This window comes from Vombatus ursinus, unplaced genomic scaffold (assembly GCF_900497805.2).
Source record: "Vombatus ursinus unplaced genomic scaffold, bare-nosed wombat genome assembly UNPS02014818.1, whole genome shotgun sequence".
Lineage (NCBI taxonomy): Eukaryota > Metazoa > Chordata > Mammalia > Diprotodontia > Vombatidae > Vombatus > Vombatus ursinus.
Window position 1 is genome coordinate 13,728,776 of NW_020954596.1, and position 13,475 is coordinate 13,742,250.

At 38.9% G+C, this 13,475-nt stretch overlaps 1 protein-coding gene across 1 annotated transcript in view; it reads right to left on the reverse strand.

Annotated features, from left to right (window-relative positions):
• Positions 1-13,475, reverse strand: part of SORCS2 (sortilin related VPS10 domain containing receptor 2) — a 797,231-nt gene that overhangs the window by 94,309 nt on the left and 689,447 nt on the right. The window contains exons 12-13 of the mRNA XM_027836375.1: positions 4,106-4,197; positions 2,104-2,211 (exon numbers count right to left, since the gene is read on the reverse strand). Coding sequence (XP_027692176.1) covers positions 2,104-2,211; positions 4,106-4,197 — 200 coding nt within the window. The remainder of the gene's footprint in view (positions 1-2,103; positions 2,212-4,105; positions 4,198-13,475) is intronic.

Genomic DNA, 13,475 nt, shown 5'->3' on the forward strand with positions numbered 1-13,475 from the left:
ACAGCTAAGTATCTGATGAAGCATTTTAATTCAGGTCTTTCTGAATCCAAGGCTACTTCTCTATGTATTATGCCACCTAGGTATCCTCCATTTTTATTGCTCGCCAGGGTTTATGAAATACTTTTCTGCCAATATCCTTGGGAGAAAGGTAATAAAAATTTTATCATACTGATTTTATAGATGAGAAAATTGTGGCTTAAAGACAGATGTAAGGTGACTTGCTCATCATCTCATAATTATTAAGTGTTTACAGAGCCGGGGTTTGAACCTATGTCAGGCTTCTTTTCATACTCCAAAAAGCCTCTCTTTGGGATATTACTCTGCCTTGATTACTATAGATAAGGCAGAGATATATCTGATCCTGTCTAGATAAAGATTATGGTAATCTCCTTGAGAATTCAAGTATTTCCCTTTGATTACTATGAAGCCCACAGTCTAGAAAAACATATTCCAGGTGAGGTTCTAGAGACATGACTTATGCTGTTCAAAGGGGAGAGATTTATCTGCCTATGAGAAGTCCAGATGGAATACCTCTACTGATGAAATAGAGGAACCCTGAAATACTGAGTATTATTATGATAGACACATGAGAAATGACATAAATACCATCATCAAAGATATATATGACCAGAAAAGGTAAGCAGAACATATCATGAGGAGGGAGGGGTGATAGATGGACAGCCCACAAAATACGAAAAGAATCAGAGGAGACCCTCCTTTTCATTGAAGTACTCCTTTGTGGGAGATTTATGGAAAGACAAAGGAAAGAAATGCACAGATACTTACGGAAACCTTGGGATTTAGAGTGGGTAGAGCTATATATGTGTATATATATATGTATATGTATAGGTGTGTATTTTATGTATATGTATGTATGTGTGTGTGTGTGTGTATATATATATATATGTATGTATGTATGTATGTATGTACATAATTTTGTTCCATCCCACTCATGGGGTTTACACTGAGGCCTAGAGTAAGGGAGTGGCTTGCCCCATGAACACAGAAAGCAGTAGAGCCTACACTCAAACTCAGGTCTGTCAGACTTCAGACTCTCTGCTCTTTCTGCTGATGGCTTGTGCCAATGGTGGTAATAACCATATTGACAAGGACATAGATTCAATAAAATAGTGATCTATTATTGTTGTTATTATATTAAGGTAGAGGGTAGGATCGTAGGGTTTAGAAAAGAGGTTGGAGGAATTAGAAACAAATTGGGGGCAGAGTAGGTTGATTCAAAGGAAGAGTAAACAAGGCAAGTGGGGGAGGGAGGAGGATAGTAGACCTTGGGCAGGTTATAGGTAAATTTACATCAGGAATTTTCAAGTTCTTTGAAGCCTCCTATCTCTGACCCTGACTAGCTGGAGAATGTTTACAGGACGGTGACTAGGATGCCAGCAGTATTAGAGGTCACACAAGATGGAACTTCTGATGGAATTAAGAATGTTTAACCTGGGGGGCAGCTAGGTGGCACAGTGGATAGAGTACTGGCCCTGAAGTCAGGAGGACCTGAGTTCAAATCCAGCCTCAGACCAAACACTTGCCACTTACTAGCTGTGTGACCCTGGGCAAGTCACTTAACCCCAATTGCCTAAAAACTAAAAACAAAAAACAAAAACAAAAAAAGAATGTTTAACCTGCAGAAGACAAAACTAGGGAATGTGCAATTGATGCTTTTAAGTATTTGAAGGCAGAAGAAGGATTATATTTGTCCTGCTTCATCACAGAGAACAACTAGAAGTGAATGGAAGGTTTTGGGTTTGAGAGAAAAAAAAAAAAGGCTTCCTGACAATTAGAGATGTCCCTGAAGTAGAATGAGTTGCATCTGGAGGTAGTGACCTACCTCTCAGGTGGATGTTAGATGACTGCTTACTGAGGCTATTGCAAAGGAATGCCTGTTGATGTATAAAGTAGACTAGATAAATGCTTCTGAAGTCCCCAACAAATCTGAGATACCATGATTCTAAGAGAGAATGAAGAATCACCCTTGTTCTCAGGTGCTGGCAATATTAACCACAGCTCATTACATGTACAAGTAATTACATTACATGTACAAGCCCTGAACCAGATGACTAGCACCTAGGAAAGAGGGTGGTCACTTACGTCATCACCAGAGTCTCATCCCCTGGCTCACTTAGCAGTCCATCCACGAAGACCGAAGTGCTGGTGAAATTGTGTGTGCTCCACGTATGACCTTCATCAATGCTGAACCTGAAGAAGGAGAGAGAGAGACAAAGAGATAAGAGACAGAAAGAGAGTCAGAGTCAGAAAAGAGGTGAGAGATACACACACAGAGACAGAGAGAGACAGAGACAGCAAGATAGAGACAGAGAGTGACAGAGAGATAGAGACAGAGAGAAAGAGGAGAAAGAAAAAGAGAGAGAAAGAGGGAGAGAGTAAGAGAAGGGGATAGAGAGAAAGGACAGAGAGGTAATCCGTACAGAGAGGAAAAGAGAAAGAGATTAGGAAAAAAAGAGATTAGGAAAAAAGGAGAGGGAGAGGGAGAGAGAAGGAGGGAAGGAGAGACAGAAAGAGACAGAGAGAGAAACAGAGAGAGACAGACAGAGAGAGAGAGAGAGGTCACATTTCACTTGTCGCATCTGATCTCACCATCTAGGGGCATTCCTTAAACAAATAGCACAAGAGGGTTTGCGTGTATGTTTCCTTTTTCCATTTGTTGAGTAAAATGTCAGCCTGACAACAGAGGACTCCAGGTACCTACAGATCTAGTCACATTTCCTAAAAGTCAGCTGGGTTTGTCTAGTCGTAAGTATTTTAATTAACTAAATGTCATCCCAGCGCTCCCACCCACCAGCTCCGCTCAGATGCCTGTGGGGAAAACCAGGTGGAAAATGTACCACTGACAACTGGCAGAACTCCTAACAGTCTCTGGATCTTGTCAGATGATAATTACAATAATAATAACTCACTATAATATAACATAATAGATGTGGTGTAGTGAGAAACACACACACACACACATCCCCCTAAGAGTCAGAGAACTTTTCCTGTCCTGGCTCTGGCACTTTCTAGCTGTGTGCCTTTAGACAAGTGATATCTATCCTTTGAGCCTTGTTTTCCTTAACTATAAAAGGAAGGGAGTAGGATGGCATGATGTCTAAGATCCCTTCCATATTTTAAGTTCTATGTTTCTATAACACACATGCCTTCAGACTGCAGCTGTAGATTTAAAAGAACTATTGTTTGGGATAAGGACTTATTTTTTCTTTTTTTTAATTAATTTATTTTAATTTATCAGGACTTATTTTTTTCTTATGGGTCTTGAGTGCTTTCCCTCCTCACTGTGTATTCTTATCAGCTTTTAAAGCTACTGCCCAAACCATTTGATTCTCTTCCCAAGGGCTGATGGACACTTCAGGTCTTTTCTTTCCTCCCCATAAAGAAACATATCTTAGCCATAAAAGAATGTTAGAATGTAGAGTTGGAAAGACTTTAGAATACAGACCGATAACATTATTAGAGCTGGAAGAGGCCTTAGAACACAGAACTAAGAGGGGAACATAAAACACAGACTACAGAATGTCAAAGCTAGAAGAGAACTTGGAACATAGAACATAAAACGTCAGAACTGGACGAGACCTCAGAACACCGAATATAATAATTTTATAGCTGGAAGACACCTTATAAAACAGATGCTAGCTGGTCAGAGCTGGGAAATTAGAACATAAAACATATGGTGTTAGAGCTGGAAGTGAATTCAGAGTACAAGATAATGTTGAAGCCAGAAGTCATCTTAGAACACAGACCATAGACTGTCAAGGCTGAAAGGGACCTTAGAACAGAAGGCTAGAACTGGAAGTGGCCTTAAAGATCATTTTGCCCAACCCTGTAATTTCACAGGTAAGAAAACTGAAAGCCCAGAGATGTTAGATCACTTGCCCAAGTTTAGTTACATAGCTAGTTAGAGGGACTGATAGACCAACCAGTCATTTGGTTGCTCTTAATGGCCACCTACAACCTAGGATCAAAAGTCACTGGGAAGAAATAAATAAACAAACAGGTAACCCCTTCCCTCTGCCCTTCCCCCAATCACCACAATCCATGTTAAATGCACTGGCTCTGCTGTAAAGGAGAAAAGCCTTACTTGAGTATTTTCAAGGGGATGGATGTATCTTTGATAGCCACAATCACTCCACCATGATCCAGGTATAGAATGTGGTGTTCCTCTTCGAAGACCTAGAAACCAGGCCAAAGATAATCACTGAATAGCTGAATGGTACATCTTCAAAGGCATCAGTAAAATAAATTACAATTAGAAGCCCATAAAAATGTCTTAACCATTTATTTTTCAAAGTATACTTAACAACAGCAACAACAAAAATTTTATATGCCTTTAAAAAAATCTTTAAAAAGTAGTCCAAAAACAATAGCCTTTTGGAATTGAAAGGATCCTCTTATCTATGATTGCTTTGAAGTCAGGGCATTTTTAGGGAATAGTCAGACTTTCACAATTGATATTCTACAGCAAACCACACCTTCACTATTTCATGATTGAAAGATATGAGAAGAGAAGATCCTATTCTATTTCTTGCTCGTTGATTTTTTTTAAAAAAGCATTTCCTTCAACAGCACCAAATTCTGCCCTACTGTGCCATCATCGAAGGTTTAAGCAGGGGCTGGAGGACTCCTTCTCTGTAGGTTTGATAACTACCCATAATGCTTCGCAGGGGATTTCTGCTTCAGGTAGTGGTTGAACATGATACCCCAAAGATTCTACTTTATGATGATTTCAGTTAAATCCCAACTTTGTGAGGTGTCTCAAGACCAACACTACCATTCTAGAATTGGGATTTATCTCTTCTTCAAGGTGTAAACTCCAGAGTCAGCATGACATAGTAGAATAATAATTGGTCTTGGGTTAAGCTCTGACTCACCATCAATCTGTGGCCACTTCTCCTCTTGGACTTAAGTTTTGTCAACTGAAAAAGGAGTGGGGTTGGGCAGATGATTGTTAAGTTCCATCTTGTTCTAACATTCTGGTTTATGTTTAAAGTTCCCTTCTGGTTTCAACATTCTATCCCAGCCCTGATATTCAGCAGTCTATGTTTAAATGGCCATTACAGCTCTAACCTTTTACCTTTTAACATTCTTTTTTGTAACCTGTTGTGATTCTAAGGGGAAGTGTGGAAAAAGGAGATTCTGGATGGAGTTCAACTCTTGTCTCAAAGATCTAAATGACAGTTTCAATACTTAACAAAGAAGCCTTTAATCTTCTGAGAGCACTGGTCCCAGTCATCACAGTAGGCAACCACCTGCATCTCAGTTTTCTGTTTTCCTTCTGTGGAAGGCCCAATGAGACATGAACTTCAGCGAAAGAGATGATGTATGCACAAGTACACTTCAGGTTATAAAATGCCCCATAAATACAATGTGCTGTGGTTTTTATGATTAACATCTCCTATCAGTTGATAATATGACATGTTTCTCCAATGGGTTTCCTAGTAAGAGCTACAAATGGAAGATTTTCAGTCTACCGATTTTTTTTTTCCACCAGCTGTTCAGTCTTTACTGTAGAATGAAAATCTTTGAAAGAACTTCCATTTCAATTCTCTTTCTTAGACTTTAAAAGAAATATATAACTTTTATCACTGATCTCAAATGGAAAATAGCCCCAATGTTTACATATCTTATGATGACATCTAGTATTATTGAACTTTGAGAAGGATTAAGTTAGTCAATCAACATGCATTTATTATGCTCTTTGTGTGAATCAATAGGCATTTGTTAAGCACTATGTGTGGTACTAGCAATGTCACAACTGAAAAGAGATTTCAGAAGTCATCCAGCCCAACCTATAACTAAGCAGGAAGTCTAATTCAAAGCTGGGCATTTAATGGACATTCCAATTCTGATTGAAAACCAGCAATTGTCAGGAATCATTGTGGTAGTCCACTCCCTTTTTGAACAGCTCTGTTTAGAAGTTTCTTGTTGCATTGAGATGAAATTTTTCTAACTTCACAGACTATGAATATGGGGCAAAGCTGTAGGTGTGCACTGACAATAATACCCTCATTTGTATTAGGAAAAGTGCCAACTTAGATGCTGATGACCAAACAGATATGGTAATGGAACTAAACAACTCCAAATTAAGCATGTATTACTTGCTAGGAAAGATGTTTGCATGTGTAGATGCCCCATTCTCAAGGACACATGAAACCTAAGCTGTGATGCCAACTACTGAAGGAACAAAAACTATCTGTAACCCCCAAATTCTGCTGCAATCTTGGGACTAACAAAGACAACATGTCAGCAGCATATTCATTGACCTCATCGTCTTTGACTGAGTTGTCCCATGACTGGTAAAGAGAGCAGAAGGATGGTGAAGGATTGTGAGAAGTGACAAGAGCCAAGACACAAAGTGGCAATGCCAAAGAACTAAAGTATTTGTCTCTTTTGAGACAATGGCAGAAGTAGGAGCTACACAGGAAGATGATATACTGGACTGTCATTGATCCCATTTGTGGTACTAGAATAGTATTTCCCCACACATATTACTCTATGGTCATGAAATCTTTACATGGTGACTTTAGATGTATGAGTAAAGAAGATACCTTAAAGATAGTGAGAAATGGATTTCACTTGCTCTAGATGCCTGCAGATGTCAACAAGGAGTGTCAAATTTGTGCCTGTGGCATACAAAGAAACATACTACCAATATGTGCTTCATATTTGAAGAACATGACCATGAGCAAACCTTTGGAATTTGCTGGCTTCATTTACTATCTCTAGAAGGAGACTGTAAGAATGTAACCCATATATGGTGACAACAAGCCATTTCAAAAGGAATTTAGAAGCAACATCCAACCAGAAATTAGATTGGATCCACAGCTAAAGTACTGTAGGAGATTTTTCTCAGTGTAGGAACATCTTGCTAGATCTAGGCAGAGACTGATGAAAGGGATATTGACTTTAATTGGCATTAAGAAGGTGAGAACAATCCCTTACCATCTTTGAGGGGATCCACATCATGCATGGTTCAATAACTCATTGATGAGTATGTTGGAGGCACTGAGATCAGAACAAAAAAATCTCAGTGGTGTCACCATTTGGCTATCCTAACACATGTATACAACTCCCCTAGGAATCATAGCCCTGATTTTATGTCCAACCTACCTACTGATATTTATGTGTGAGCCATTCCTGTCAACTGACTTGCATTTGGAGGCCATGAGTATGGCAGGGTAGGGGGTGGGAGCTGTAGGCATTCATAATTGGGACATTTCTTATCTTAGAGGGAAGCTAAAGTACCACGTAGCTACCACTTCAGCCCAGAAGAATGCTAACAGAAATAAATTAAATTATGATGCCTATATTCACTGTCAAGACCTTCCATAAATTGACATGGTTTTGTTGAGAAATCTTGATGTTTATGGAACACACAAATTAGTAAATCAATGGAAAGCTACTTCATACCTACTTGTGGAAAGAATGGGAACTTGCCTGTTTACCAAAATTCTGGAAGCTTCTGGAGGTTTACAAAAGGCCACTGGACTTGGGGGCCGCAAGAAGAGTTCACCCATAAATATAGACTGAAGACTAGATAGAGACTGATGAGTACTTGTGAATGAATGAATGAAAAAGCATTTTTAAGTGCTTGTTGTTGTGAATAAAGTGCTTATTTTGTGCCAAACACTGTGCCAAGTACTGGGGAAACAAAGAGAAAAGCAAAGTAATCCTTGTTTGCAAGGAGCTCACATTGCAATGGGGGAAACAATACAAAGGTTTCAGCTGCAAATCAAATGGAAAAGCCCCATAGATTTAGTGTATAGAAGCCAGGCAGACAGTAATACATTTCTTTAATTTCATTTCTACTGATATAAGCATATCTATGTCTGATGTTCAACCATTTCACAGTGCCAAGGACTTTGGAGATATGGAGATTCTTTTCTAGATCTTTAGCAGCTTTGGTTGTAGCTCCTCTAGCACAAGTTGTCAGATTGTATCTTGACAGAGATACAGGGAGTCACTATCTGGGATGATAACTTTGAGGGCTGAATCGGAAGCAGGATTAATGATCTGGATGGTGCTGTCATTCTGAGAGCTCTTGGGTTTACCTACCCATCAGGGTCAATCAGTTAACAGTTGAGGTTGGTGATAATGGGCACATTTAGCCCCTTTTCACAGTAATTTCTCCTCTCAATACTGATTCAAGGCTGGAAGCAGGACGTGTAGCTTGGTAAGTCACTGCTCTGTCTAAGGCAGTCAGGGTTAGGGTATCGAACTATCTTCATCAGAGTTGGATAGAAGTAGGGAAGTGGTTGTTGAGGTGATGGTAGTGGTTTGACTTGAGAAGCAGATACTACCTCAAGTCTCTTTGGGAGTACCTTGCTGCTTTAACTAGGCTGGCTTGTCTGCCCTCTAAGCAAAAAAGACTACCTGCCCATACAGCAAAGACTATCTGAACCAGGCAGTGGCTTAGAAACAGACATCTCAAGTGAAGAATCTTCAGTGAACTGTATCCCAATGACCAATTAAAGTGACTGGAGAGAGCTGAATCCAGAGAAAGCACCTTTTCTGCCTAGAACTTTAATTATGCAGCCTCCTAGTTCGGCTGGATAACAGGGTATAGAAGGGGGAATGATATCCAATAAGACTGGAAAGGTAGATGGGGACCAGGTTGGATAGGACATTAACGATCAAACATAAGAGCTTATATTTTATTCTAGAAGCAATAGGGAACCACGGGAGTCAAATAAGAACGTCACAGGGTTAGACCTGCTAATCTTTATTTATGTATGTTACCTTGTGTGTCGTTGCATAGGTTCATTGATGCACACGTTAATTATGACATTTTAATAAGTTTTTATTTTTTCATGACCAAGTTATTTTGCTTTTGTATTAGTATCATGCATGTATTGCTTGCTAGTAGGAATCACTCATAATTTTTACTGTGCATATGTTGCTATTTCTTAATTTTAAAAATTATTTTATAGGCCTACTGATATCATTGCTTTATTTAGCTGGCTGGTATGCATATTTGCTTTGGTTCTATAAATATGAGTGTATTGCTGACATGTACATACATTATATACTACAAAGTAATAAGACTTGTAGTAACTTTAGCCTCATGTTGAGTAATGCTTTAGATTTTGCTATGTCTATTGCATGTACTGTCGATATACCCATGCTGTGAAAGGTATTCTAAAATGAACTGGGATAATCCTTGTTATATAAAGTGCTGATGTTTAGGATGATATTATGTCATGTATCCAGATGTCAAATGTGCTGCAGCTGATCTTGCAAGAGGCTAAAAGCTCTCAAAGCCTGGGTAGGAATGTAACACATGTTTGGGGTCAATTCATAGCTGCATGGGTTGCTGGGAGATGTTATCTGATACCAATTTCCTTGCTTTCTTCCCACCCTAGAAGAGATTAAGAGACTCTAAGGGAAGTTTATGCACAGGCACAAAATTTTGGGATGAGATGCTAGGACATACATGCTTGATTTGACTGAGCAAGGAGATAGAACAGAATTTTGAGTAGAAGACTAAAGATTGAGTCAGGTGGCTGGCCCCAAGGCATGACTGACAGTTCTTCAATTGCGCCCTCTGCCTTTCATGAATTTTTATGACTTTTGTGGTGATTACTTAATACACCTAAGTCATTACTTGACCACAGAAAATGTCACTGGCCTATCCTTCCTTTTTTTTTTCCTATTAGGAGAATATACTTTAAATCTAAAGCTTATCTTTTCTTTTAACTTATAGGTAAAAAGATTGAGCTTAAATGCTTTAGAATGAGGTATGTCCTTATTAATGAAGAAGGAAGTTGTAAGAAAAATAAAGACAATGATACTAGCACAAAGAGAGAAAAGAAAAAAATCTAACCCCTCTGCATAAAACAGTAGAGTTTTCATCCCTGATGGAGGCTCTTAGAGAATGAGAGAAAATATTAGAATATTGATTTATAAGTAATTTTTTACAAACTTCCCCCAAATGCATAACCAATTTGAATCCATGGTATTCCTTCGTTATAGGCTAAAAATGAGTCAGAACAATATTTTGCTATATGAGCCGAGGCTGGATTCTAGGGTCATGTTGCCTCACTCATTTTCCATGCATACACAAAGGAAGTTCTCTGTAAGGGCATGGTTGAGGATTGTGTCTAGGGAGTAGGAACTGCCTAGCAAGAGGAAAAAAGGTATGACTGATCCTGACCCAACAGTATTCACATTCTAAAGGTGGGAGCCAGAGGTAGGATTAATCTGTCATCTTTTGCTTCCAAACCTGTATTTAGACAGGCAGAAAGGGTTACATGAAATGGGAGTTTGTGTGCTGTTGACCTCACAATGTTATTGTGAGATAAAATGAAATAATGAATGTCAAGTATTTTATCATTGTAAAATGTTGTCTATTTATACTTATGACAATAATGGAGGCAATTTGATACCGTGGAACAAACAATGAATTTATGGAACAAGAGGGAATGAGTTTCAAATACTGACTCTTATCATCTACCAGTTGGGTGACATTGGGCAAAGTCATTTAACTTTTATGGGCTCAGTTTCCTTATCTGTAAAGTGGGGAGTCAGACTAGATGACCTTCTAAGGACTCTTCCTGATATGATCCTATAATTATGATGAATAAGCCTTCCTTCAGAATAAGATCTTGAAAATAATGTTCTCGTAGATGTAAGTAGGGAGAGAAAAGTGAGGGCAGGTAGAGTAGAGAGAATGGGGGTGGGGAGGGAATAAGTACTCATTAAGTGCCAACCATATGACACACACTATGCTAAGCACTTTACAAATATTATCTCATTTGATCGTCACGACAGCCCTGTAAAGTAGGTGCTATTATTATCCCCATTTTATAGGTGAGTAAATTGAGGCAAACAGAAGTTAAGTGACTTGCCTACGGTCACAAAGCTAGTAAATGTCTGAGGCTTGGTTTCTTTGGAGTGTGTGATACGAATCTTTCATTTACTAACCCCGTCTATTAAAAGGCTCTATGTTAGACACTTCAGGAAAGACAAACCTAGTGTTCTTTCTATTAGATCACACTACCTCTCACTTACAGGCAGCATGACAGAACACTGGAGTTAAAAGACCCAGGTTTGTGTCTCTGCCTCCACCACTTACTAGCTATGTAATCCTGGATAAGTCCCTCTACTTCTCAGTATTTCAATTTCTTATCTTAAAAGCAGGGATAAGAATCTTTAACTTACCTCCCTTACAAATATAGAGTAATATAGAGATTACTAGTTTGGAGGAAAGGAATTGATACAAGTCAGAAGTACTTCAGTTATGTGAGTTATTATAAATATTCAGTGATAGTCTCACTAAGAGAGGCACAACACGTGAACACAATTTTGAACGACAAGGCAACCAAAATAAGTGTAAAAAAAGCCAAGAGATCCCAGATACAAATGAGCTGAGTTTCACTCTGTCTCACGTCTTCCTTAATGAGACATTTGCAAAGAAAAAGGTAAAAAAATGGGGCAGGGGTTTTTGTGGTGGTGGTTGTATTGAATTTCATCTGTCCAATTTACTTCCATTTTTTTCTGGCTTCAGTGAAGATCCTTGAATCAGAAAGGCAGCAGTACCATCAAATCCAGTTGCAGCACAGTTCACCAGAGATTTGGATGCTAGATTAGTGCTAAGTGGAGCAAAAATAAACTTGCTATTCAGCTGGCTTCATTCAAACAGATGTTTATCCAAACTAAGCTGTATGTATGGGAACACTTTCGGACAAAACAGAGGATGAAAAAAAGATTCAGAAACTCATGGGATCTTTCCAGGCTGGAATGTGAGGAAATGGGGGGAAATGCTAATTGGATGTTTTTTTTATATTGAATTTTAAGTTTGTTTCATATGGTTAAAGTTGAGAATCCCTGGGGTGAAAGTAGACAACTGTGCAGGAAAGAGAAGGAATATAAGCAGCTGTCAACAAATATGAATGATCTCTCCTACCTAAGGGCGCATGAGGATACTTCTTTGATTCAGTTCAATTTGAATCAATTCAATTTGACAAGCACTAATGAAGCAATTTGGGGAAGCTAGGTAGGTGGCACAGTGGATAGAGCTCTGGGTCTGGAGTCAGGAAGACTCATCTTCCTAAGTTCAAATCTAGCCCCAGACACTTGCCAGCTGTGCGACCCTGGGCAAGTCACTTAACCCTATTTGCCTCAGTTCTCTCATCTGTAAAATGAGCAGGAGAAAGAAATGGCAAACCACTCCAGAATCTTTGTCAAGAAAATTCCAAATGAGATCACAGAGTCAGACAACTGAAACAACTGAATGTATAGTATTCAACAACAATGAAACAACTATGATGTCCCAGACTGTGAGGCGACAGGTGATGCTGGGAAAACTAAAACAAACAGGATACCATCCCCTTACTCTTAAAGTGTTTCCATTATACCAGAAGAAATAAAAATATGTACACAGACAAGTAAATGTAATATATATTTATATACATACAATACATATGTATACATACTATATATACATATGATATACATATAATACCTATGTATACATATGATACATATATACACACATATGATATGTAATACAAAGCAATTGCAGGAAGATAGTAATGACAATTGGTGGTTGATGCTGTCCACTAAGTATTGATTTGGCCACTAAGTATAGTTGTGATGGCGCTGTGGAGTGGTTAATCAATATGTGGATCAGGACCTAGGTCTGTTTACAATGGATCTTAGAGAAATATAGAGTAAATAAAAGATTACACGTGATCATGTGTGAGAGGGAATGAAGGACAGGCTGCTTATTGAGTAGCTGGACAGTATGCAATGGTCACTGGAGATCTGTTTACAGACCTTTTGAGTGGTTTCCATATCCAGGGAAGAGATGTAAATACACATAACCTTGAAATAGAGTCTGTATTAGATTCTGGGGCAGGATTCCTAAAGCCAAGGAAGGGTAAGAGAAAAAAAGAAAAAGCTATCTATATTTTTTTCATAGAAGTATAAGATAGGATCTTAGTCCAATCCCCTTATTTTAAAGATGAGGAAACTGAGGTGCAGGGAGGTTGGAAAAGGCCACACAGGTATCCATCATCACTTGGTGTCCCTACTGCTCTTTCCTCCTTCTTTTTTCTGAAGCATCTACAATATGGCTTCTAACCTCATTACTCAACTGAATCTGTTCTCTCCAAAGATATCGATGATCTTTTAATTGCCTAATTTCATGACCTCTCCTCGGTCTTCATCACTCTTCAACTCTCTGCAGTATTTGATATAATTGACTCTCCTCTCCTGGATAATTTCTCCTTTTTTGGTTCTTGTGACATTGTTCTCTCCTGGTTCTATTCCTGTCTTTCTTTTGCTCATTCATCATCTATGTACCCCAAGGCTCTCTCCTGGGCCCTTTTCTTTTCTTTTGCTAGGTGGTGCAGTGGCTAGAGCACTGGGCTCGGAATCTGGAAGACTTCTACTCATGAGTTCAAATCTTGCCTCAGACACTTAGTAGCTGTGTGACCCCTGGCCAAATC